The 27916-nt window shown below is 44.0% G+C and overlaps 2 protein-coding genes across 5 annotated transcripts; one reads left to right on the top strand and one right to left on the bottom strand.

Moving 5' to 3' along the window:
* Positions 1-359: 359 nt before the first annotated feature.
* Positions 360-15229, bottom strand: sec24c (SEC24 homolog C, COPII coat complex component). 4 transcript variants are annotated; one of them, XM_077550588.1, is made up of 25 exons: positions 15039-15229; positions 13411-13589; positions 13150-13230; positions 12875-13004; positions 12633-12781; positions 11531-12178; positions 11170-11312; positions 10244-10312; positions 9697-9805; positions 9504-9631; positions 9225-9363; positions 9043-9158; positions 8844-8968; positions 7719-7910; positions 7489-7582; positions 7300-7416; positions 6987-7157; positions 5377-5473; positions 4954-5099; positions 4739-4877; positions 4537-4655; positions 3851-4030; positions 3583-3768; positions 3387-3476; positions 360-2438 (listed from the first exon to the last, which is right to left on the bottom strand). In XM_077550588.1, exons 2-25 carry the CDS (start codon positions 13568-13570, stop codon positions 2298-2300), a joined length of 3669 nt encoding a protein of 1222 aa, XP_077406714.1. In that variant the 5' UTR covers positions 13571-13589; positions 15039-15229; the 3' UTR covers positions 360-2297. The 4 variants fall into 4 exon arrangements, with proteins under 4 accessions (XP_077406714.1, XP_077406717.1, XP_077406716.1 ...); XM_077550591.1 differs by lacking the exon at positions 13150-13230; XM_077550590.1 differs by lacking the exon at positions 10244-10312.
* Positions 15230-15948: 719 nt separating this feature from the next.
* Positions 15949-27859, top strand: LOC144038085 (synaptopodin 2-like protein). The gene is made up of 4 exons (XM_077550218.1): positions 15949-16223; positions 19893-20278; positions 20571-20941; positions 24797-27859. Exons 1-4 carry the CDS (start codon positions 16122-16124, stop codon positions 27091-27093), a joined length of 3156 nt encoding a protein of 1051 aa, XP_077406344.1. The 5' UTR covers positions 15949-16121; the 3' UTR covers positions 27094-27859.
* Positions 27860-27916: the final 57 nt, after the last annotated feature.

The raw sequence follows: 27916 nt of genomic DNA on the forward strand, positions 1-27916 counted from the left end.
TTAGTTTAATTGCAGCTTTTAGAATAATATATTTTTTAGATTTATAATTCAAATGGATTACGATGACATTGGTTTCCCATAGGACAGTGGTGTCCAAACTCGGTCCTCGGGGGCCGGTAGTCCCGCAGGTTTTGGATATTTCTCTCCTCCAACACAGCTGAAGCTCATCAGCAAGCTCTACTAAGCCTGATAACAATCCTGTTGATTGAAACAGGTGCGTTGGAGCAGGGAAACCTCCAAAACCTGCGGGACTACCGGCCCCCGAGGACCGAGTTTGGACACCACTGCCATAGGACATCCGTTTTAAGTAGGTGGCCGTGTGCAGTGCTCCAAATGAAGCCAACTTGGGAAGACGGGTGTTGAATTTCACTTCTGAAACAATCACTTTTATTAGCAGTCCCAAGAGGCAGTGAGAAAGGGGGAAAAAAACAAAACAAAAAAGGAACAAAACAAAGAAGATTACAGTGACGATTGTGGCTCAATCGAGGTAACAGAGAACAGAGGGCTTCAAACACATTTATACATATTTAGCAAAGGAAATAAAAAGTGATTTGGACTTTTAATTTGGTGGGTTTGTTCGAGGGTCCGGTCCCTCTGTTCCTTATTAGAAATGTCACCAGGACCGACACACGCATTCACTCGCTCATCCAAAGTAGTATCAGTCATGACATTATTCACCCCAGTTCATTAGTAAAAGCCATGATTCTTATTTTTGTGATGGCAAAAAAAAAGCCCATCACAGCAGAATTAAAAGGCTTCTTTCTCTATGAATTCTGTACAGATTATATATTTGATATATTTATATATGTATATATAAACACACAGACTGTTCAGCATGGGCCCATTTTGTCTGCTTCAATCATGCCACGCTGAAAAAACTTAAGGAGCAAGACGGGGGGGGCAGCTGCATACTTCCCCACATGTGAGGACTCTTCATTAGGTACACCTCCAATGGGATCTAACACAATAGACCTTCACAAAAAAATATAACGCTTAGTTTTTTTTTTCTTGGAGTATTATTAAATGAAAATTGTAATTATTGCGGTTGCCTTGGTGTGCCACGTGGGCGCACCATATACACCTCAATACGATCTGACACAAGGGGGTCTTTTACAAAAGAAAACGCTTGTTTTATTGTGGCATTATTAAATGTGCAGCGTGTCCCTTATTGCGGTTGTTTGGTCTCTCTTGACATGGGAAGCGAGGCCACTTGATTAGGTACATACACTTTGAATGGGATCGAACGAAAAGGGGCCCTTTGCATTAACAATCCTTTTGTTGTTGTTGCCGTAATTAAACGAGCAATATCGTAATTATCATGGTTAGCTAGCTCCCACAATGTGTGACATTAGGACACTTTATTAGGTACAACTGCACAAAAAGGGCCTTTTTTACGTAAGCTTACACTTTTTTTTGGTGGCATTATTAAACAAGCATTGGCTGTAAAAGTGGGCCATTTGATTCGGCACACAAATGTCTTCTTGAAAGCTAAATGAACGACGTGTTCATTATTGTGACTGGTTAACTCCCTTTATGTGTCAATCAAAAATGAGCTTAGCCTGTAAAAGTGAAGACACTTCATTAGGCACAGCACGAGGGCCATTACGGGAGATAAGGCTCCATTTTGGTGACGTGAATGATTTCAGGGTCAATCAATATGCGCATTAACCCAAAGATGTTTGGGATATAATGAACTAATGAAAGGCAAAAGGCCATTTTGAGATGCTTATGGGAAATTACTACTTTTGAATATATCGACAGTCGCACACACACACGTGTTTACAGAGGAATTGGATCGCTACACGGCAATCATTCAAAGGGGAGTAGCGGAGATCAGGTTACAGCATTTATTTGATTTCATTGGCGGCTTGCTAGTATGGAAGCCTCCTATAGAACGGGATTGGATTCTTTATAAAAAGCCATGTACGGGAGAGGGTGCTTTAAACAGCCTTTAGTCAGTGCTAGTCAATACATACAGTCCTGTTACATACATGATTTTTCATTGTGTGTGTATATATATATATATATATATATACATACACACACACAAACACACACACACACCCTCCTCTTCCTCCTCGCTCGCAGTCAATTTGAAGCCGAGTGAAGCTCTATTAACATCAGATTATCTCACGCCCACACACATTTCCTCACATACTCACACGATGTAAGGTTGGCGCCAGCTGTGGCACTCCGCTGACAATAAGGAGTTTATTAGGTTAAAAATAATAATAATAAGGAAGGGAAGGAGGAGGAAGAGGAGGAGGGAAGAAAAAGATGGCGGAGTCGGCGGGGGTCTAGCTGAGGAGCTGGCGGATTTCCTTGTGCATGTGACACAGGAAGTCCACGTAGGACGCGCCGCCGCTCACGCTCTTGTCCTCCATCAGGAAGTGTCGGAAGATGAGCTCCGAGCGGTCCTCCTGCTTCACTACCATTAGCTGCAACAGGAGAGAACAAATAGGGGGGTGGGGGGTTATAGTAAGAATGAATAATAATATTAAATTGTGAATGTAGATTTTTCGAAACAAAACCATATGGCAATTTCACAATATGATTACAGTGAGCTAAGTCATCATGGTTGTAATCTTGTCATGTCACTTATTATATATCGGAACCAACAATAACCTAAATTAATTTTCAAGCATGCATACCCCATGGATTTAATATACAGGGTGTCCATAAAGTCTCTTTACCATTTAAAAAATGTATTAAAAATGATAAGATATTTTATTCCGATTTGTTCTATTGTATTCAGTGTTTAAAAAAAACACACAGTGTTTATCATTACTGACCTTAAGCAAAGGATTACTGATGCCATTGCCACAATTGATGAGGCTATGCTACAGCGAACATGGCAAGAAATCGAGTACCGTCTTGATGTGCTTCGTGCAACTAATGGTGCCCATGTAGAAGTGTATTAAAAGAGGTAAAAAAAAACTTTAATAAGCGCTGAATACAATATAACAAATCTAAATAAAATATCTAATCAATTGCATTTTTAATAAAATTTTGAAATGGTAAAGAGACTTTATGGACACCCTGTAAAATGACTAAAATGGCAGTGATGTGAGAGTTTATCACACTTAAGCGCTTAATTGCTCAATTCCTTACCAGTTAACTCGAGTTTTGTGTTTTTGCTCAACTTCGCCGCCATGTTCCACCCACATGAAATGTCGAAAAACAGTTGAGGCATCGTCCCTTGTGATTTACATTTGGTAGAAACGGATCAAAATCTATAAACCGAGTTCACCTTTGAAGGACAGCCTGAAACAGGCCAAATTGACTATAAAATGGCCATGACTTCCTGACGTTGAATAATCATAAAATTCCGGTTACTGCGGTTCTAAATCTCGTGATAATACAAAAATGACAATCAACCCACTTACCTTCATGTATCGTGACCGCTGCGCTCTGAAGGAGTCGACCATCTCTCGGAGTCTTTGTGAGAACGGATTATCCAAGACAGGCAGACACGTCTGAAACATCCAAAGAAAGACAATGAAAAAAACAAAACAAATATACTGTCCTGCAGAAGAGAAACACTACGAATGAAAATATTGGCCTGGACCAACATCCTCTCACCATCGTGGCGTCGATCTGGCCGAAGTTGGACGTCCCGAAAATGTTGAGTAGCAGCTCCTGCTGTGCGTTGGCCCCCACCCACAGGAACAGGTGCAGGCCCGTCTCCAGCAGGTACACGCCGCCTTTCGATAGCCTTTCTTCCGACGCCCGCACTGCCACCGGCAACGAACCGCTCTCCAGCTTCGTCTAAGAAAAAGCAACAAACATCCGGGCCACTCATCAGTCATTTCTCTTATAGCTTCAAGCAAGACTTTTGTTCTGGGCATACCAAGGGCAGCAGGCGCGGGTAGAAGAAGATGTGCGTCTCGGACACGTCCATGCAGCTGATGAGCTGCCGTAGGTACGCCCTGTCGTCCAACGACACGTCGGCGGCGGGCAGCAGCACGTCGCTCTTCAGCACGCAGTTAAGATAGACGGGCAGCAGCTTCATGCACTCGGGGAGAATCAACTGGAGGCGGAAAAAATAATAATATACTGAGATCTGTTGGTGAAGAAGCAGTGGGTCATTTTTAAATGCCCCGGTCCAAGTAGCTGTTAACCATTTTAAGTATTCCACGAGGGGGCTCGATGTTAAACAATAACAGTTTGGATTTATACCGATCCTTTTAAGAGGACCAAGGACTTAACAGTAACTCACAGTGGCAATTAAAATGTTGAGTTTGGAGCTCGATGTTGGCGGAGGAGTAGCTTGTGTTGACTAGCAACAGCTAGCTTGACAACAAGTGCATAAAAGAGCATGTCTGTGTATCAAGAGTAAAAAAAAACAGAGCAAAATAGCTCAAAGAAAATTAGTGATTGTATTTTTACGGCGACATACATTTAGCATCTTAGGCTAACTGGTGAAAATGTCTGACGTTTCCCCCGCCGTGCAAAGTTGAAAAGCAAACTGTAATGATGTTAGGCCAGTGCCATCGTAGCGTTTCCTTGTTCATGATGGACATTTTAGGGTCGTACCTGACCGGCTGAGGAGGGACTGGCGCAGTTCTTGCGATAGCAGGCCAGGATCTGTGCGCACTGGTTGACCAGAGTGTCCCTCACCGCCTTCGTGGGGTTGTTAAGGATGCCTCGGAAAGCTAAAAAAAACAAAAAACCAGTATGTGACAGCTGAAAAAACAAAACAAACAAAAGCAATCATCGTGATTGTGTGGATCGTCACCATATTTGGAAAGGAAGTTGATGATGGTGTCCGTCTCGCAATTGCGATAAAGGTCGGACAGTTGGGAGCAGCAATTGACGGCCATGTTGTGGACACGTAGGCGCCTTTGGCCGCCGCAGCTGGTGTACAACACGGCGCACTGGAGGGGGCGCGAGCAAAACAAGTTTAGATGGACAGAAAGGACGAGCAGCTTCACCAGACCAATTAGCACTCGCCTGCACGAGCGCCCCGGCCTCCTCGCTGAGCTTGTCGTCGTGCTTGAATTCCACCGTGACCGCCTTGTCGCAGTCGAGCCCGGCCAGCTCCACGTCGGTGGTGTTGCTCATGTAGAACGAGCCAAAGAAGTCTGTCGCTCGAATTCCTAAGGACAAAGAAGAAACTGCTTTGTCTTCATTCATTAAAAAAATACAGCTTTGGCACCATCTTGTGGCAACATGACGTCAAAGAACTATGTTGAAGTGAGGGCAGGAGCTTCATTTAGTCAGCCCATAGCAGTGTCTAATAGGAAAGTAGTAATTTTTCAACATCTTGTTGCATCTATAAGAAACTATTACAATTTCTTAAAGGGGGCTTCAATTAGTTTTTTGTCTTCCCCATCGTAGTGGCATTTTTCTTAATTAATGTAAAGACAGACTCACCTGTGCTGGTTCGAACCCTCATGACAGCATCGAAGCCGATCGGCTTCTGAACGTCTCGTCTTAGGTCGTTGAGGAACCTTTCCTGGTCTGACTGCGCCTGGAAAGATAAGAATGTAAATTAAAGCTGAAAGCAGCAATTAACGGGTACTCGCACCCCATGGTGATTCATGGCGAATCTTCGAAATGATCAAACTTTAATGTTGGGCCCCTCCACATTAAACAGCTCTGGCAAAAAAAAAATAAAAATAGGCACATTTAGGTAAATTCCTAGCACTAAGTTAGTCAAAAGTACAGGTTCTAGAATTCAAACAAAATGTCTGCTTCAAACAAAAATAGGTGCTTATTGTTCAATTTCGGGTTAGGGTCCTTTTCCGTGCATTCTGTTATGATACACATGTCCGCTCAGTTTCATGCTGATCAATGAAATTGGCGTAGGGAGCTAATCAAATGAAACTTTCCAAGGTGTGCTACTGGTGTTGCTAAGTTCTCAGGTAGTGAGGCCCCCCAAAATAGGAAAATTATTTGTGAGAATAATAATAATGAAGAGCAATTGCTAGAGCACTGGTTCCCAACCCTGGTCCTCGAGTACCTCTATCCAGCCTGTTTTTCATGTCTCTCTCAGCCAACACATCTGAGGATCGTTATCACCCCGGAATTACACCGTACGCGCGTGTGTTACGTCTCTGCTCAGCCGTCGCAGCCGAGTCGCTTCCATTCTATCAGCTTGTTCAAATGACACCGGCTGGTGCGCGCTTGCGGATCGACTGCGGACCAGCTGCGTCGTGCCGGAGCCCGCCGCACGGATAGACCTAGTTTCAATTTTTGCCGGACGACGCATCCGTCAAATGGCAAACTAGCACGGAACACATCGAGCGGGACAGGAAGACCGAGGCAGTTTCAAAATAAATTAAAAAAATCTGGTTACTTTTCAGAATAAAAGACCTGCTAGATCCTATTTCGCAATCATGTCAGCAAAACATCATAGCCTAATGCTTAACGCTTAATTCGCCGCAGCGAACACGGACGAGGAGAGATTAATGATGGAGGTGGATTATATATGACACGTGCCGTTTTTATTTGGACAACCTAAAAATTGATGTTGCAAGTTCAATCAAAGTCCACCTCTTTTTCTGCTTCTGCGCCGTTTTTAACGCCACATTGTCGCACGCGATCACGCGAGAGACGGTGGGAAGTTGCCGGCGATGGAGCTGCCGGACCGCAGCTGTGCGCAGCAAGTAAGTTTTATCCATAAATGTTACGTGTCCGGAGCACGCAGTCAAGACGCAGCGGAGCGGAGCCGCAACGCACACGCATGCGGCGTAATCCCGGGGTCAGACTTCATGCAAAGCTTGCTGATTAGCTGGTTCGATTAAAACACCTGTGTTGGCTGTGGGAGACATGGAAAACCGGCTGGATAGGGGTACTTGAGGACCGCGGTTAAGAATCACTGTCCTTTTGTTAAAAAAAAAAAAAAAAAGAGAGCAATGATGATGACATGTCAAATCGGTAAAATTACAGAATGAACAATACTGAGCTCTCCAGGAAAAAAAAAGAACCACTGTCCTAGAGGGCCTTCGCATGACCTGTTGGGAGACTGCAGAATGTCCCACCTGGAAGTAGGTGTACTTATAGACGGAGCCTCCAGTGGAGACGGGGACCACGGCGAGTGTGGCCACATCCACATACTGGTTGGGGAAGAGGAAGAGGTCCACGCAGCAGCCCTGTGCCACGCACTCTTTGGCCAGTGTGTTGTAGAAGCCGCCTTGAGGCTGAAACAGAGACTGAACAGGACGCCAAACGTTACATACAAAGTGACATGACCGTGCCGGGAAGATTGTAGCGTTTGCAAGTCAGTCAACAAATAGTTTCAAGGGATCTGGAGATAGGGAGGGACATACAACCATAAAGTATTTGACTTGTTACCTTTTCCTTATCAGTGCCAATCAACTTCTTGTCTTCTCGGTTCTTGAGTTTGCCGGGGGCCTCGGCAATGGGCAGCGAGGTGTGGAACACAAACAGTTTCCCCGCACAGTCCGCCGCCTGAGGAACATCATGCAGTTTTTACACGCTCACAGCAGAGGAGCCCCCAACATCTGGACCGGCGAGAATTACCTTGAGCGCTTCCAGTCCGGCCTGTATGACAGGTCCAAAGACTGTCTCAGTCTCTCGGGTGTCGACAAACATCTCCGGGATATGGTCCAGCAAACTGCAGAACATAGAGAAGAGGTTTGACCGAATTGGATCTTCACCTTCTTGCAATTCTCAGTTCAGAATGCAAATCTGTTTCCTTTGTCAAAACTGTACTGCTTGGTGGGAAGCCCGCGTTTGTGCGCCTCACCAACCTTTCAATGACCTGCCGGCTCTCCCCAACGTTGACGAGGAAGCCGTCTAGCAGCGGCACGAACATTTCCGACACGTCCGACACCACCAGCATCTGTGGCTGGGCCAGACTGGGCTTGACGTTGTAGAAGTGCAGCACCTTGTTATAGGTAACAAAACCGACTCGCACCGCCGAGTCCGACTCTGGGTTTTCTCTGGAGAAGGAAACAATGAGATTGAGACTTTTACTTTTATACATAGACTTATATAGTTCCGTTCAAAAGTGTTTTTGTCACAAACTTTTGTTTTTCTCTGATCTTTAAATTAGATGTCGAAAGGGTTTTGTGGTTCAGCTCTATTTGTTCTCTGGGGGGGACCGAGGAAAAAATCCTAAATTAATTTTAGTATATCATAAAAATGCTGGAGGAGTTGATTTCTGAAGGGACTATTTTGGAGTCAAAAAGTGGGAGGGTCAACCTAAATAAAGTAAAAAAAAAAAATAATCGCCTTCCCTGAACTTGTTGCTGCACTGCTGTCAAGCATTCCTGGAACACCTCCGATTTCCCCTGAACCGAGCAGACCGCAGTCATCAGTTCAACAAATTGAATTGTCCATGCCCTGTAGCCTCAAATTTAGATGTGAAATGATATTAAAGGAAAAAAGGCCAAACTGTCTCATCTCTTTCTGATTTTGTAAATCGAGAAAAAGCTGTGTTGCATTCTGGCTTCTTATCTCTGCCAGAAACGGATGAGCCAGCTCACATTGTTGCATAGAAAAAGATTATCAGAACTGGCGTCATCTTTGCTGCGGAATTCTCTTAAGAAATGTGATGCTTGTAAGGAGAAGATGCTCTGAGAAAATTCATCAAAGTATTCATTACCTCAGGATCCCCATCTGACATGGCGGCACAGAGGACAGATTGATGAAAAATAAGCTATGAGCACAGATTGTCCCCTCTGCCTATCGTAGCAGGGGCTCCAACTATGGTTATTAAAATTGATTTATGGCTTTGTTCCTCTTATTCTTCTCTCTCTACCCCTCCATCAGCAAATGGCTTATTGTGTTGACCTGTCAATTATTCACTAAATATTTGCTACTCACAATGGGCTTGGTTCCTAAAAGGGTTCTTTTCTCCCATGAATTCCTACCTGGGCAGCTGGTCCAGCAGCGTCTTGAGTTCTTGGCAGACGATGCCGACCATGCCGCTCTTGACGGCGTTATAGGACACGTCGATAAGGAAGATGAAGGCCGGAGGTTGAGGAATTTTGTTGTTCTAAAGCAAAACAAAGCTACGTGAGTAACTTTATATAAAATATGTTAGGACGTCACAAGACAAGGAAGACTCACTTTACAGTAGTCGACAGTGGCCAGGAACTCGTAGCTGCCCAGCGATAGCTCCGGTCTGTCAAAGAAGTCCACTCTCTTCCCAGTGTGGTCCAGATGCTGGAAGTAATGAGGAGGGACTGGACCCAAACACAAAGAACATCAATAACTTGCATTAAAAAAAACAACAACAATCACAAACTCACCTTCTGTGACACAAGAGCAAAAGCCGCATTGGAAGCGGCGGCCTCCCTCGATGAATTGCATGTATGGACACATGTAGGCCTTGCAGCGGTTGCAACGGATGGGACCGCCTTCGCCGTGGTCCACCAGGTACGGAGGTGTCTATATACAATCACAGAATTGTGATGATAGAGGTTTCATAGCAGAATTATTTCATCACACAAATGACACGGAGAACAGTAATCCCCACTCCTGAACTTGTCCAATTAATAAGCATGGATAGCGGAGAGAAGATGGCTGACCTCATCCGGTGGCAGCGTGGCGAGGGGCTTGATGACGGCGGCCAGCGGCACCTGAGACTGCTTGGCCATGTCTGCTGTGCAGGGTATGTTGTAGGCTGTACAGCGGATGAACCTGGGGCTTGCATTCCCTACAAACATAACAATCATGGACGACATTAGTGGCGGCAAGCTTAGGAGATTTCGGAGGTCTCACCTTGGTCTTTGACGTGGAAGTTGGTGGTGACCAGCGGCGGCGCTTGACCTCTGACGCCTGTGGTGAAAGGCTCTACGGTCTTGGCCTTGTCATCCTCGATTACTTGGATCTAAAAGATGGGACAAAAAGCTTGAAAAAACAAACTCGAAACAAACATGCCACACGGACTACCGCGCTCTCACATTCTGCCTGCCACTCATACAGTCCTTTTCTTCCTCTCACATGGAGACTCTCGCCCTCACATTTTGGCTCTCAGTCACAGAGCTTCCAAACACACAAGTGACAAACAAAATGGCATCCCCAGGAAATAGGGTGAATCCCACGGGCATGCAAGTGAAGACTAACATGCAGCAAATGGAGAGTATGTGAATGTTGGGAGGGGGGGGGAGCACTGACCAGACCCTAAAAATAAAGTCATTTGTGAAAACCAAGAGATCCAAAACACTAAAAACAAAGAGTGGCATTTCACGGAGGGTGCGAGGGTGGCAGGGATGCGTTTGGAAAGCCAGCACTAGGACAAGAGGAAGAGCCACACGAGGACACTTACTGGGCTGGGAATAGCGTCTGGGTCTATTCTATGTCTTGATTTCTGCACGGTCGGCATGTCAGACGCTTGCTTTACATTCAAAAAGTTTGTCCGGCAACATTGTGCAAAACAGGACAACAATTAATCAACACCACAGATTGAAAGACAAAAAAAAGGAGCAGCAGTGTGAAACCACAGCGAAAAGTTGCAAGAATTGTTGTTATTAAGACAGAAATTGGTCAGTAGTAGGGATGCACGATAATATTGGTGGCCGATAATTATCGGCAATTATCAACCAATTTGACGTCATACAGATGCACCAGATAATAAAGAAATCCGACAATAATAATAGACATGCCATGTTGGTCCATCTGTTGTGGCTCATGTGCCCAACTCCTCAACCCGTCTCCTCAATTATTTTAGTGTTGCATATTTGTGACGTCATAATGCGCACAACGGACCTCGTGTTGACTGAAGATGCATCAATGCGACTTGGCAGTCGTCAGTGTGGGCTTTCTTTACTGTGTCTCCCCAAAATGTTACCCTCGCCGTTTTTATGTTGCATTTTTAAAACATGACTGTTTTGTTTTGGCAAACTCAAAATGAGTTACTGGTTGTCTTTGAAGCAAAGATATCAATAAAATTCAGCTTCATGGTGCTTTACACAATGTTTCAATGTATTTGTACATGTTCGACTTATAGTAGGACTTGACAGTATATTTGTATTCAAGTTAATTTTGCAAACAATTATCGGCTCACTTATCAGTTATCGACATTGGCACTTTCTAAATTATTGGTTTATCGTATCGGTTGAAAATAGTATTATCGTGCATCCCTAGTCAGTAGAGCTGTTTATAGATTATTGCTACTGTCATTCATGCGCAAGTACTGAGAAATAATACAGAGAGTTTGCATGAATATGGCAAAAGTGTTTTGTGGCTTCTTACTGGGCTAGGAATGGCATCCGGGTCCAGTCTTTTCTGAGCAGGTTGGGTGGGGCCCGGTGCTGGTGCCGGAGTGCCGTAATTTGGTTGGCCGGGATAAGGGCCTGCAAAGCCGGGCTGAGGGCCTCTTACCTGCCCAAAAGCACCTGAAGGGACACATAAAAAAAAAATGCAGGTTAATTTAAGTACAGGATTGATGTAAAAAATTAAATAAAAACACACAAAAAAATCCCAGCCTCACTAACCTCAGGAAATGAAAGCTAGTGGTAATTACCTGTGCTTCAATGAATTATTATTATAAAAAAAACAACAATAAATCAAAAACAAAAAACAGCACACTAGTATTTTAACTCAATCTTCTCACCATTTTGCTGGGGAGGGTACCCTCCTGGCATTCCGGGCTGGGCTGGGACCATTTGCTGCTGCAGGGGTCCAGGAGGGCATAGCGGGCCCTGTGGTCCTGGAGGTAAGTGGTTGCTCTGAGACATGGACGTGGGGGGCATTTGGGGTCTGGGAGGAAGGGGACCTGAAGGGAAAGGGGGTTGCTGCTGAGGCGGCAATGGGCCCGGGTACTGGCCCGAGGGGGTTGACGTTGGAGGAGGAGGGTACTGAGAGGTGGTGGGAGGCGGCGCTCTTGAAGGGAAGGAGCCCTGAGGGGCCGAGGAGAAGGCAGGCTGAGTGGGGAGGAAGGACTGCTGAGGCTGCGACATTGATGGAGAGGGAGCCTGAGCCGGCGGGGGACCTGAATACGAGGGAGGAGGAGCAAAGGATGGCTGATTGGATGGCGGAAGAGGAGGAGCGGAGGAGGTGAACGGCTGTTGAGAAGTAGGAGGCAGAGAGGGATTGAATGGCGGCTGGGAGGGTGGAGGGGGGCCTCCGTAGTACTGTTGAGAAGAAGCAGGTGGCGCCTGGGTGGGAGCAGACGATGCTGGAGGCAGAGCTTGCGTGTAGGTGGTGGGAGGTCCGGCTGAGAATGAACTACTGACGGGAGGCTGAGAGTTGTTAGGTGGCACTGAGGAGACACACACAGAAACGTGCCAATCAACAAAGACATAAATGATTTTTCTCTCTCTCTCTTTTCCTTTAAATTTTGTTCCTGGGCAATAAAACTGACTTTTTCAAAACTTATTTTTATAATGACAATAAAAATTAAATGTTAAATTAATTTAAAAATTACAAAACCAGACTTTCTCTCCCCCCTCCTTAAAATTAAACCCCACCTTCATACTTTTCCTTTTTTCCTCATAAAATTAATACTTTTTTTCCCCTCCCTCAAAATATTTTGACTTGCTATTTTTGTCAACCCCCCAAAAATATGAAATTACATAACCAAAAATGAATTGTTTTTAGCTTCCTATGTATTTTTAATCAAGCCATTCTTTGCACACTAGCCAAAATACACGGATCCACCCAGATAGGCTGAGATGCAATGTTATGTTATTGGATGCACGGATAAAAGTTAATACCGTATCCGGGCCCGGGGGCGTTGGGTGGCCCTGAGTTAATCTGCATGCTGCTCATCTGACTAGTGACGTGTTGCATTGTGGGCGGGGGTCCATAGTGTTGAGGGTATGAAGTGGGCGCTCCTTGGTTGTATGACTGGGTCCCAACTGGCCTGGAAACAACAAAAAACATAATAATCGTTACAACATGATCTCCCTTTTTCATCATTAATATTGAAATGAGAGAAATGAATCTACTTCAGTACCTTGGGGGCGCCTGTGTCATAGGCGGGGGTCCATTCTGAATGTCACCCTGATGATGACCTCCATACTGATTGTACGCTTGAGGAGCTGATACAGGCGGTGGCCCGGAGGTGGGAGGAGCCCTGCTGTGACCTGAAAGACGTGTAGAAATTCCATTCACTATTAAAAACTAAATATTTGTCCCTTAAGTTTGCTCTTGTGAAGCGAATGGTGGGGGAAAAAGGTAAGGCCAGGACTGGATGATCGCAAGGTGAGAAGAGCGAAAGCAGGGCGTTACCTAGGTCAAGAGGAGAGGAGAGCTCTGAGACGGGGTTGGCTGGCGCAGCCTTAGAGGGAAAGGTGGTAAAAGATGAATAACCTGAAATACAAGAAAGGAAAGTTGGGAAAAAGTTTGGCAATGGCGGTAGGGCATGACGGAGTGAAAGTATCAAGCCACATGAAGGTAGCTAAGATTGTGATTAGTGTGATTTTTTTCCCGTGGGGCCATAACACACGTCAACAAATATCAAACCTAGCCGGACATGTGCCGCATTTTTACCTTGCGGTGGCACTCCAGGTTGGTAGGCTGACACAGGGCCATTGTAAGGTGCGTAGGGTGGCGGGTACCCGCCGTCCAAGGGTGCAAAGGCAGGCTGCCCGTAACCAGGCTGAGGCTGGCCATAAGGAGAGGCCATGGGAGTGTGCTGGTTTACATTCATCTTCAGTTCATCCCTAAATCTGATATGACACGAGGACGATATCATCATCATCATCATCATCAACAACAACAGATAACAGTTTTGAAAAGACACTGTTAATCAACTACCTCTAGACGGACTTAGAATAAGAAGCTAATATTTACAAGTTCACTGACAACACCTTTATTTGAATTGGCTGCAACACACACCCTGAACTGCATGCCACTCACATTTCCTGGCCAGGCAGAACCACGGTAGCATTAAGTTAAAAACTTAAAATAGAAATCATATATATAAGAGTTGCACCAGTAGTGATGTGTGCATTTATTTAAAAAAATTAAATTAGATGGCAATATGTCAAAAATTGGCAGCAACATTTATTTCACTTCTGCCCTCACTATGCAATAATGTATGGCCGGTTTTATCATACAAAAGTGTAAAAACTGCAGGGGGGGAAAACCCCCAATAAAAACTTTTCATTAACTAAAATAATCAAAACACACAATAAAACTGACAACCATTCACACTGATGCAGGTTACAGTTCAATGAACCTCAATATGTATGATGGAGTCATGAATCGAACCATGAACCTCAGCAACCTGGTAAACTTCATTCAACCCAATACATACAAAAAAATGATTGTTACGTTACTCAGTTTTTGGTTAACTTTAAATAGGTCCATTTGACTCGGAACATAACTATGGCTAACTTTCTGCCTGGCCATGTTCATTTCAAAATATACAGTGTCAATCACTCAGCTAACAAATGTGTTTGCGTGGCGGACATTTAGGCACTTTAACTGAGGGACTAACTTTTACAACTGAGTATCATCTATCAAGACAAACACGGGATAAACGAGTGGGGTTTTAAATAATTCAACTACGACGAGAAACACAATCGCCGTGTTTCTCTTTTTTTTTTTAGCGTGTCGGGGCCTGTAGCTAGTGACACACAATTACGATTGAGGATGTGGTAAAAATAAAATATATATATATTTTTTCGAATTAAATCGATGTCAAGCGAAGTGGCTGATAAAGAAAACACAATATGGAATTAATTCACAACGCTCTGCAGGGCTAGCAGAGAACTGGCTTCAGTGCCGCATAACTGCTAGCTTGCTAGCTCAGCTAACATGACCGAACCGCAGTCACAACAAACACAAGATAACACACATTATTTTTACTGGCGACGACCGGGTACAAAGTACATCTCTGTTGACTCAACAAAAGTCCAAAGTGATGAGGCCTGGAGGGTGGGAGGCTAACTTGTTCTAGTCGGCCAAGTCGCTCATGACAGAGGCGATTCAATCAGCTGTTGTGCATACCACCACCGGAGCTAGCACGTTAGCATGCTGGCTAAAGCTAAGTGACATCCATTTGCTTATACGGCAGCTACTTTAGCAAATGCTAATTAGCATTAGCAGCTAACATGGCAAAAAAAGCCGGACATGGATGTCACAGTGCCATGTTTTATCACATCGAAACCTACCTCCGAAGTGTTGGGAATAATGAGGCGTCACTCTGCTCGCGGTGAACCGTAAATCGGCTAAGCGACGGGGGCTGAACAAAAAAATAGATGTCGTCCCCTGGTGTTTCTCCCTAATCCCTTCTTAGAATGAGAGGCGGACATTCAGCAGAACTGCTGCAGCGGTATGCCACGTCCACATCCGCCCTGCGTGGCGTCACTTCCGCTTTCAGGTACCAATTTTCTTGTAACACAGGTGGCAAAAGTTTTCGCATTGCAACTGGATACTTGTGTGATTAAAAAAAAAAAAAAACTAGATAAAAAGTAAATTGCATTTTTCATTGCCAATTAAAAACAACTTCTGCACCTGTGGTGGAATGTAATGGAGAACTATTTTCAGCTCCAACAATCTTTTAGATGTACTAGATGTCATTCGGCCGATTTACAGCAGAATAAATTTCTGAAGAAGTTAAAAAAGACAACAGACTCAGTGAAATTCTTTACATTACACCCACCCATCCACTCTTGCTGAGCCCCCAACCCCGAGCGTGTGTGGGTATGTATATGTGTGTGTGCCTTTGTCTTTGCTACATTGTGGGGTCCATACACACGTGTATTTCCACGTTTAACTACCATTGTGAGGACATTTTGGTGGCCTCCACAAGTTCAGACCTCTTTTTGAGGGTCAAGACTTGGTTTTAGAGTTTAGGTTTGAATTGGGTTGAGCTTAGGGTATGGAATGGGGGTAGGCAATCATTTTTGATGGTTGGGGTTAGGGGGAAGGTGCTAGGAAATGCATCATGTCAATGAGATGGTCCCACGATGATACAAAGACAAGCGCGTGTGTGTTAGCGGGGAAGGTTATTTCTGGATTGTGTATGAGCAAGCATTCACACACGGCATGTGTTGAATAGAAGGGTATGATGAAGGCACACACACACGCACGCACACACGCAAGTGCCTGCCCTCCTACAAAGCATTCCCGTGGAAGCAGATGCCAGGCAGCCGGCCCCCAACGTTTATCCTTCTTCACTTGGGCCGTGTGAGCAAGCGAAGACCCTCACACACACATACACGTACATACATTGAAGCAGACCTGGAGAAGGGATGGTGGCGGAGGAGATCGTGGTCTCCCTTTCTGGGGGCTCTCCGTGGGGGTTCAGGCTCCAGGGAGGAAGAGAGCAGCAGAAGCCGCTACAGGTGGCAAAGGTATGGCACCAGCGTCCATTTTAGATGTGCTACTTAAGATGGTGGTCATTCATTGCATTGTGATGGTCGCACTTGAGTTTGTAATATTGTTAGCCTATCATAGAATAATGGCCGAACTCATTTCTATTGTGCTGTTACAGAATCGATAAAAGGGAATTTGTAGGAGTTATTAGAGGTTTTATGACATGGATAATTTGGCTTTTCAATCATTTTCAATGGGGAACTTCACAGAATGGATTTTGAAAGTTCCACAGTAAATGTATTCAGTGTCTCGTTTAGTGTATCGGTTGTCCTGAACTATATTATTTCGTGTTTAAGTGTCACAAAACATACTAGTGGATGAAATCATACAAAAATAAAATAAGTTAACATGCTGTTGATTAGTTTATTGTGTACCGATACTGTATCCTGTTAATGGGTCATAAAACTAAGTAATTTACTGGATACAAGCGATGCAAAATGAATGTATGCTTTGAGATACAAGTTTAATTTGTTGCTTGACCACATTTGTAACTCAAAACACTCAAATTGTCATTCCCGATTAAAAGAAATGGAAAGGCCACTAATCCGTTCCATTTTCCCCACACACACACAAATACATAAATAAGAAAAATATACCTGGGGATGGTTGAAGGTTCGCAGTAATATGAGTTGTTCTTCGCGGAGGATAAATAATATATTCCTGTGAGTATTGTTATATCTATATTGTTGCTCCACTGTCTGTGTTCAAATATTTGTTACTTCAAGCAACACCGATGCCGTTTGTGGCATTTTACATTGTTCATTAGCATTAAGCTAAGCGGACTCTCCTAAGGCAAAGTTAAGCGGGTGTTTTAAATCCAAAATGTCCAGTTCTCTTTGTTTTCCTATGTTTAGTTTGTCAATAAACCTAAACTGGGAGTGACAATAAAAAGTCTGAAGCCTCGTTTAAGAAACATTTTTAAAATACATTTTTGCTTGCAAGTCAAAGCAAAAATAAATTTGTTGATGGTTAAAATCTTGAAAAACTGGTAAATCAGGTGACCTCAACTTACCATTGATTATTTTTTCCTCCCCAGTTGCTTTCTTGTTTTAATGTGCTTTTCACAGCAAAACGGTAAAAAGAATATAGCATAGCATTTTAATTAGGGGTGTGAATCTTTGAATGTCTCACGATTCGATTCTGATTTTTTGGGCCTGCGATTCGATTCAGAATCGATTTTCGATTAGGAACGAATTTTGATTCAAAATGATTTGATTGACAATGATTTTTGCTTCAATCTATAGATGTGCAAAGAATTGTAATGATCTACTCCGGTCTGACTCGCTAATGCTAATTAGCGCGCTACTCGCCGCACTTTTATCTCTCAAAAGAACGGCTCCACACTGCAAAAAAAAAACAACTTTTATTGGAATAACTTGAAAGTGACGTTTTCCTTCTACTCTCTAATGTGGCTTCAACTTAACAGTGTAGTAGACCGCGTGGAACCACACTGCCCCTATGTGGCCAAATCGGGTACAACATGAACAGCGCTCCAAATAAAGGCACACACAGACAAAGAAAGGCAAGACAGTATAAAATAATTCAAATATTTGGAGGGCGATTTGGGGACATTTAAAATCGATTCGGAATCCTTCTAAATGAGAATCACGATTCTTATGAGAATCGTTTTTTTGGCACACCCCTAATTTTAATGTATAGAAGCTCTTTTCCTTTAAAAAAAAAAATCTTCTGGTTGTGTTCTCAAGATCCAAGGGTTCTTATTTGTCATTTGAAGTGAGTCAAAATAGCATCCGTCCTCGATCCACCGCCCGGTTTAGACAGACTATTAATGCTACAAGGACCCACGAGACGATGTATTAGCCAGTAATTCTCAAAGAAGCCACCGAGAAATAAATAATTAATAACTCGCTATCCTATTAAACGATGCCCGCTGTGTCCCCGCGCGATTCATTTACGGGTTTATGGGTCAGAAAACAGCGCGAACACGTGTCGGATATGCACTCAAGTTTCAAACCGAGGCTGGCTTTGACCTTCGATAACGAACGTCTGAAAATGCGGTTTAATCATCCGAAGGGGCTTTTGTGTTTTCCGTAATAAGAACATTTGGATCGTGACCTTGCCTCCTACCCTCTGACGCCAAAAATCAGTGTGTGTATTCCAGCTGTTGATGTGTGTGTGTGTGTGTGCCTGGGCATACCTCAGATAAGCCTGGTCGGGGAATGGTGGGTCACAGAGTTGCAGGATAAGAATAGCCGCCTTTAAGAGGAGCTGGAAGCCAGTCATGGAAAAAAAGGCGTACTAGTCACACACACACAAAGATAAAGACGCATCACACACACACACACACTGACACCACATATACATTTTCCTGTATTTGACTTTTTTCCTCATGTTATTTTGTGTTTCCTGGAGTTGGCTGTATGTGGGTGACATATGGTGAATGACAGGCATGCCCCCCCCCCCCCCCCCGCTTTGGTGCAGACGGGTGATGCAGCTGTTCAAAGCCACTCTTTCATTATGCTCTCATGTGCTATGTGCCCAAACGATCGTCAGACTGTGTGTGTGTGTGTGTGTAAAATTGGAATAATTTGAGATGGGTTTGTCCTTGCACATATCAGTGCTGCTGATAAAGGCAAAATACTGGGGAACATTCTCCTCAAGTCACCTATTGGATAAGATGTGTGTAAGTGTGTGTGGACAGATAGTGGCTAGATATACACACACTCACTGAGTTATTCAGATGCATTGTCAATTATTTTTTTTTTTAACAGTGTGAATGACAGGATGGGTCGCATATTAACTCTCCCATGATGCAGTGGGTCAAATTGACATGAAAAAACACTTCAAAATTAACTCAAGGGAATTTGTTTGAGAACATAATTTCTGAAAACTAGGGGTGTCAAAATTAGTGCGTTAACTAGTGCGTTAATTTTGAGTTAATTTAAAGTTCCTTTTTTTGAGAGAGACCTCAGTATTGTTAATTCGGTAATTTTACCGATTCGACATGTCATCATCATTGCTCTCTCCTTTTTATTTAAAATTTTTATATTGTATGTGCGTGAGTGTGAGCGTGCGTGTGAGTGTGTACTCATTAATTCACCTAAAACCTATTAAAAAATCCCATACCATTCACCAAAACTTAATACTTCAGAGTCCAGCTAGAGTCGTGAGGTTGTCAGGAGACCCGAGGAAGGATCAAAGAAAAGAAAGGAAAGTGAAATCCAGCACCGACCAGACATCACCTACTACTACCCACCGGGTTACCAACCAGAGTCTTTCACCAACCCCAGAAACATCTAAATTCCAACAAAAACGGCCAGCAGATGGCAGCAGAGCAAAAGAGATCAACCAGGGCCATGTTGAAAAAAGCTCATTTACCCACAGTTCTATACAAATTTGTGAATCATGATGAAACCTAGCTATATTCTAATGCTAATTGCTGCAAAATGGAAACAGATAGAAATATCCTTTTTTGTCCTGATGAAAGAAGAGACTCAAATCTTTCTTTTCTTATGTTTTTATAGCAATAGAACACAATATTCTGTGGGCCTTGCAAAATCAGTCAGTAAAACAGCCGGGAGCGAAGGTGATTGCTTTAGTGAAAATGGCTGGGAGTGAATGAGTTAATTACGATAAAAAAAATGTAATCGCCTGACACCCCTGCTAAAAAAATTTCCTATGTGCAGGTACGCCGTCGCAGCAAAGCATGCAGGGCAGGGCTGAAGGAACACGACGAGCTGGTTGCCATCGGCGACCACACCTGCGCTGATCTCAGCCACGCCCAGGCCATGATCCTCATCGATACCCAGAATGCCACGCTGCAACTGAGGGTCAAACGGACCCCGCCGTACCCGGCTCGCTGCTTGCCTCCGCTTTTCTCGGTGAGCTCCTCCGTCGAACCCGGCGGTGTCACCTCACCGCCGGACAGCGAGGCCTACTACGGTGAGACGGACAGCGATGCCGACACGCGCTCGCAGGCGCACCGCCGCCAGCGCCGCACGCCTCCTCACGCCCGCTCACCTGCTCGCTATGACAACCACGGGGAGGAGGAGGAGACGTCTGAGATGAGTGGGTAAGGAAAAAGGAGTCAGACAGCTACAAAGTCCAAAACAGCACAGAATACAGTTTTCTGGTAACATTAAGGTCAAAAGGACCGGTGAAAGTTCACCAGAATTTTTTCAATTGGTCAATCTGTCTGCCTGCGCCTAGATCAAATCCACCAAAATCATCGTGTGCCACAATTTAGACCTGACATCACCTGTCTATGAAAATAGAGCCTTAAGAATCTACTCTTAATAAATGTTTTTGATTCCAAAAAAATTCCATTCATTTTAATTTGTGATTTTCCTTCGTTTATCTTGAAGCTACGAGAGTGCTAACGACGTAGCGGGAGGACCAATGCAGGGCCAGTGGCCCGGGGTTCCGCACAAGGACTTCATCTACCAGCCTCCCCAGTTGGGATGGACCACCCCGACCAGCAGCGTCACCCCGCATTCACTCACCCCGACACCGGAGCGGGCCCTCGTGGAGGCCGAGGGCGAAGGAGACAGCGGCTTCCAGGAGGCGGGGGCCTGCGTGGGGCTCACTTCCTGCCCGCCGTTGGTGTCTCCCAAGCGGGCCAAGGAGGCCCTGATGCTGGGGTCCGGGAGTCAGCTGGTGCCCATGGTAGGACCGCAGCAGGGCCCCATGAGCGAGGAGCTCACTGCCACCTACATGGAAAAAGCACGGCAAGCCAGTGAGTACATTTGCCAAATCTGTTTTAATTTTGCTTCAACTTTTTTTTTTTACTTGTTCATCCATCCAACTATATTAGAATTAAACAGTGATGAATCCCATAAATTCCAAGTAGAGTTTTGAAATAGGGTTTCAAGCGAGGGTTTAGGTGTTAATTTAGAGTGTATGCCCGGGTTGGGGTTTGTAGTCAGGGTTTATTATTATTATTATTATTATTATTATTATTATTATTATTATTATTATTAGTCTTGGTCATGTCTCTTTTTCCCCCCCTCAAGATTTTTTGGGGATATAAGAAAAAAAAAATCCCACAATTTGAGTGTTTTTTTTCCTTCTTTTGAAAATCTATTTTGGATGTTGAGTTAAGAAGTTCAAAATGTTGAGTTTTTCTTTTTATCTGAAGAAACCTTATCAGATAACAAGAATGCAAACCACACAAATTTTGAGGTATGAGGTCATAGACTCATTTTGTTTTATTTTGTTCTTAATATGAACAGAAAAAAATGCAATTTTTGTTTTTGTCTTTTTTAAAAAAAATTGATATCACTATTTTCTTTTTTATAGTCTTGGTCACTATATTCGGATAAAAGAAGTAAATTACATAATTTACAAAGGTTTTTAAAATACATTTTTGGGGGGGCTTTGATTTAAAAAGTATAAAATGCTATTGATTTTTTGGAGCATTTTTGTAACTTTTTTATTTTGAGCTAACTTTTTCAGATCAAAAACAAATAACCTAAATTGTTGACTTAAAAAAAAAGTCATTTTTAAAAATCATTTTGCTAAAAAAAAATCATTTTTAAAAATCATTTTGCTAAAAAAAAAAAACATTTTTAAAAATCATTTTGCTCAAAAAAAAAAAAAAAAAAAATCAAAAAATCAAAATCTTTTTGCTCTTTTTCAAAATTTGGATTTTTAGTTTTAGTAGTCTTTAAAAAAAGTTTTTTTTATTTATACATTTTTAAAATATTTGTTTGCATAAAATAAATATGAATTACACAATATAGAGTGTTTGACTTAAGAAGTATACAATTTTATATAAAACTCATATATTTTGTTTTATAGGATATAAAAAAATCAAAATAAATAATAATAATAATAATTATATATATATATATATATATATATATATAATATTGACTAATTAAACTTGGTGTTTTATACATGCAGAGGCTCACAAAAAAAACAGATCTAAACATTGAAACAAATAGTACAAGAGGGTTAAAAACCGAATAACATTTTGTGCATCTGAATCGGAATTTATTTATTTAAAGAGGTTAAACTATTGTGAAGCACACAACATGTGATGTCCCTCACTGCCTTCCAGTGGCCATTCCCTATAGTTTCAGCATTACATCAAGCTCTATTCCAGGCCTGAATGATTTCGTAGTAGTATGCAAAGCCTTCTTTACATAACTATTTTTATAGAATCAAACAAACAGGTCACATGAATGCACAGCACACTGTAAATAATAAATTCTGTATACATTTGGTATGTTTAGGTGTACAATATACGTGTGCTAAAGCTCACATCTAGGCAGTAATGTTGTGATAGTTGATAGATGTGACTTCATGTGTAATAAAACGTTGAATATATGACGTAGGTAAGGGTAATATATCACGCGAGGCGTTCAGGGACATGCAATGTCTCGTGTTACACATTCAGATAGCCATACTGCAGAGTGTTGCTGTGCTTAAGCAGTGGGAGTCAGCAAAGCTATGAGCAAGCATATCCTCTATAAACTATAACTGGATGTTTACCACGTTAACCTGTTACGTTGGTTTCCCAGGAACCGCAATAACTCCAAAAACTAAATCTAAAAAAAATCTAATAATAATAAATAAAAAAAATCACTCCCATTTTAAAAAAATCACACAAGTGTAACTTCTTTTTTAATTTTTTTTTTTAGATTTTTTTCCCTCTTAAATATAACGGGGCCTTTTAAAATCCAAAATACGGCTCACAGATTTTGGTTAGTCATGCAAATATCTCATTTTGGCACACATCTCCTAGCATACTGTATGATATTCCCATTCGCACACATGCCCGACGATGACATCACTCTCCAAATATTTCCTGGTGAGGGGGTCTCCTGCATGGTTCTATGTGTGTATGGGTGTGGGTGACAGGTGTTGAATGCGGGTCAGGCAGACAGGAATAGTGGCTTGACATCAGGCGTCACTTTGGGGTGGCGGGACGGAGACAACAAAAGGTCTTTAACGCCGAAAGAGAGGGAGCAGCCACTAAGTGCCTCGGAGTAGCACGGTGCGAGGGTGTGTGTGTGTTGTGTGTGTGTATGAGCGCTGTAGGAGGGCCTGGGGGAGGTTAAACATACACACACGCATAAAATTAGCCTTGAAAGATGAGGGACCCGACATCTCATTCAGCAGGTGGACACACAAGCCAACGCACAGGTAAGACAAAAATCCCTTATTGGAAGAAATCTAAAGAATTGTTACAATCAAAAGTTTAACATATGTTCTTATTGTGGTGAATGCAGCATTTGGTTTGACTATTAATCAAAAATTAAGATTAATGTTTTATTTTAAATTTCATTTAGTGGTTACCACTCATTTGATTGTTCATATTTAGAGCTTTCGGGATATATCTTAAGCAATACCTAAAATAGACCAAAAGTGTCATATTGATGAAATAAGTGGCCATGTGTACAGTATATATATACACACACACACACAACAATATTAAGTTTAGTTCTGTGTTTTACTTATTTATTTTATTATGTTTTGCTTGTAATCCATGTGAGACAAGCAAATGCTAGTCATAGTTTTAAATAGTGTCAGATTTAACAGGAGTACATACTGTACACATGCTACCAAACAGCATCTGTGTATAGAATGGACCGTGTGATCTAACCATCCTGGACTGTGCGGCTCATCGTTGGAGAGCTGCAGGAATTCTTTTTTTGTAAATCCATTACACATACGGTTGTCTGTCACCGCTAATCTTCACTGTCACCGGTACAGAACGAGCCAGCCTGGTTGGGGCCGACCCCGTTTTGCCACGGATGGAAAAAGTACACACACTCTGGATTTAAGTAGAAGTACAAAACACAAAACAAAACAAAAAACACTCAGTTTAAAGTAAAGTACTGATGCAACTTATTTATGTACTTGAGTAAAGGAAAGACGGATGAAAATATACTTCTACAATTTTTTTTTTAAAGCGTTAGCTAGCTGCTAGCTGTTTCCATCGCTTTGCTAATGTGAACTGAGTAACAAAAAATGCTACATTAGCTAATGAAAGCAACTGAAAAATACAAGATACCGTTTTTGAAAGAGCTAGATAGCTAGCTGCTAGCGGTTTCCACCGCCTTGCTAGCCTAATGTATACTGTACTGGGTAAAAAAAATAAATTAGCTAATGAAAGCAGCTGAAAAATACAAGATTCCATTATTTTTAAGAGCTAGCTAACTGGTAGCTATTTTCATCGCTTTTGCTAAAGTGAACTAACAAAAAAAAAAAGAAGCGATATTAGCTAATGAAAGCAACTGAAAAATACACCTCTCTTTCATCTTAAGTTTTTTCTCAGATTAGACAGAGAAGTTCTGAATGCCAGAAACTATACTCCCTGGTTCACATTCCTCCATGTCATTGCTGTTAATTTTTCCAATTTATAACACACCAATTTACTTTTTTTTTATACATTATGCAGGAGGTTGAAAAAAGTAACAACACTATTTTGACAAAATAAAAACAAGAAAGTAATCCTATATGTGCTCAAATATAGGGAGTAAATACTCAAGTTGCAGATACCTGAAATATCGATTAGTGCTTCATTACTTTCATAACTGCTTTCCGCCCGTCTTGATCTCATTTTTGTTTTGTTCTTACACAGAGCTGCAGCGTGGGGAGAGTTTGGTGGAGAAGCAGGTAAAAGAAGCTCGCACCAAATGCCGCTCCATTGCCTCGCTGCTGACTGATGCTCCCAACCCAAACTCAAAGGGGGTGCTTATGTTCAAGAAGCGGCGGCAGAGAGCCAAGAAGTACACGCTGACCTGCTTCGGCAAGGCTGAGGACGACCAAGGGGGCAAAAGTACTGAGGGGGAGACGGAGGAGGAAGGCGGGAGCTCAATTCAGAGCTCCGAAGTGGACGAGGAGGGTTTCTCGGCCTCGTTCGACCCCACGTGGGATAGCGGTTACTTAGACCTGCTGGATAGGAGGAGCGCCGCTTGCCCGCCTGCCACAACAACAGCTGCCAATCACAGCCCGGGATTTGATAACGTGAGCTTTGTGGCGCCTGTCAATCAAATTCCAAGCTTGGAAATGTTCGGGTTGGAGAGCACGAATCAACCGGAAGCTGCGATGTCTTCAGCTCCAGATGTGCCTCTCGTCAATGGGGGTCCAGTCGCCATAAGCCGGGCCAGTGTTACATTAAGCCCACCCCCTTTGACACCCTCGCTGAATCAAAACGGCCCACATGTCAATCTCAGTACCAGTCCAAACCCTGATCACAATTTAAGTCCCGCCGCTCTCAATCGCACGGCTCGTCCCTTCACTCCCGGCCCCGCGGCGCCCCGCTCGTCGGTGACCTCTGTGATGTTCCGCCCTCCCCAACCCAAACCGGCAGCGGCCGTCTCCATGGTGACAATCGCGCCCACTCACTATCCGGCAGCGGATGGGAGGAGAGCGGTGTCAAGCGCCTCACTCTATATCCCGCCTCGCATCAACGGCGTTGTTCCCTCGACCAGCTCGCCCCCCACCTCGTCTTTGTGCCCCTCCGGCCTCGTCACTCCTCAAGATTCTCCAGCCCATCTTGCTCAACCCTTCTCCCCTCCTTCCTTTCATCCACCTCCCTACCCTGGAATGTCTCCCGCCTCCCAGGCCCAAGTCCCCATGGTACCTCCCGCTCAGCTTTCCCCAACCTGCGCCCCCACTGCCATGACGACTCCATCGACCCCTCAAACCTCAGCCTCCGATTCACCGGCTACTCGCGAGCAGCGCATCTCGGTGCCTGCTGCTCGCACCGGCATCCTGCATGACGCCTGTGGCCGCAGCAACAAAAAGCCGATGTTCAGCGCCATCCGGAGCAAAGAAGTGTCGCCCAACCCTGCCTTGATGTCCATGGTGCAAAACATGGATGACCGCTTTGTGAGAACAGTAGGCCCAGGTGCTGCAACAGGTGGCGAGGCCGGCCACGAGTCTGGGCCTGAGGAGGACTGGATGCGGCTGGGGGCCGAAGCTTGCAACTTCATGCAGGCTCAGCGGGGTTCCAGGCCGCCGCCCGTGGCTCCGAAACCGCACACTCCTCAAGCACCTCAGCTGGGAGGGAAAGGGGGTCAGCTGTTTGCCCGCCGACAGAACCGGATGGATCGCTACGTTGTCGAGCGGAGTCCCTCTACTGCCCCGGGACCGTTCTCTCCTTCCCAAACCAGGGAGCCTTCACCCACACCGTCCCTCCCGGCCACCTGGAAGTACTCTTCCAACATCCGTGCCCCTCCTCCAATTAGCTACAATCCTCTTCTATCACCTTCGTGCCCTCCCAAAGCCCAAAAGAAGGCAGAAGTGGCAAAGTCAGGACTGGCTGGCTCCAAAGGGAAGAAATCCGCCAAAAAGCAGGTGGATGTCATGAACCACCAACCCTACCAGCTCAACTCGTCTTTGTTCACCTACGGGGGTCCCCAGGACGCCTCCGCCAGTCATCAACAGCAAGGTGGTCCTCAGAAGACAGCACGGGTGTACGAGGTCAAACGCTTTTCCACACCCCCTCCGAAGGCCACCAGCCCCGCCCTGAAAGTGATCGTACCTCGATCTGCCACGACTCTCGGAGAACCACTGTGGCGTTCCGACCTTGCCACCCCACCGCCCCAAACCGCCTATCACCCTCAAACTCCTCCCACCCCATACCAATCTCAGTGGTCCCCAGGGCCCCTGTCCCCTCCACCACCCCCCGCGCCCACAGCTCCCCTCCCTCAGCTCCCCACCTTCACGTCCCCCACGTTCTACCATCCTCAGCCCCAACAAGTTGACAGGCAGTTTAAAAGCGCCCCGGATCTGAGCCCTCTCGGACCCCCTGGGGCCGCCCGGCAAACGTCCACTGGAAGCAAGTATAGCAGGGTTCCCAGACCCAGATTCAGCACCTCCAACCTGGGCATTCAGCCTGGCGTGTGGCGCCCGGGCTCCACCGCGCACTGAGCTAGCACAGGATAGTCTGGACTGAATATAAACCATATTTGAAAAGCAAGTCCATATGTTTTAAGTTAGGCAACATTGTTATTTACGTCTATGGACACATGTTTTTATGTCAAGAGCAGTTTGGATTGGCAACCACTTTCTTTTTTTTTTGGGGTCGGCGGGGGTTCTGCTTTGAGTTAGCCATCGTGACACAGTTTGTTAAAATTTAAAGGCAACACAGTGGTTTACCAAATGTAGCAGAGAGAGATTAAAAGACTAGAAAGAAAGTGGAATGATGTTGAATAAAGTGTGGAGGATGTGGGAAAAGTTTGTTTTTCGATCGGAAGGTGGATGACATACGAGAAGATCCAATGAAGTCGGATAAACTTCATGTTGTAGGAGAATTCAAAGTAGAAGCACCAAGTAGTCCAAACATTTGCACTTTGCTTGTAATTATATAAACACATAATGTTTTCTGTCTTTTCTTTATAATATTATAAAATATAGATGTGCAGGCTTTGGTTTCTTGTCAGAGGTGGAGGGAATTGAGTCACATGACTTTGGACATTGGGACTTGCTTGGCTAAAACGTATGAAAATGACTGAACGTGATGTCAATTTAAACGACATGACTTGACAAAGCTTGCCTGTTGACATTTAAAAATCGGAATTTTCAAGACAGCGTAGCGTGACGGTTGTTTTGTTTTTGAATGAAAAGTCATTTTTAGTGGCGTGTGCAAAGCTGCCAACCCATCTGTATGCTATGATGTGGAGTAGTTTAACCCAGAGGTCCCCAACCCTGGTCCTCAGGGACCGGTATCCAGCCTGTTTTCCATGCCTCCCAC

This window comes from Vanacampus margaritifer, chromosome 18 (genome assembly GCF_051991255.1).
Source record: "Vanacampus margaritifer isolate UIUO_Vmar chromosome 18, RoL_Vmar_1.0, whole genome shotgun sequence".
Lineage (NCBI taxonomy): Eukaryota > Metazoa > Chordata > Actinopteri > Syngnathiformes > Syngnathidae > Vanacampus > Vanacampus margaritifer.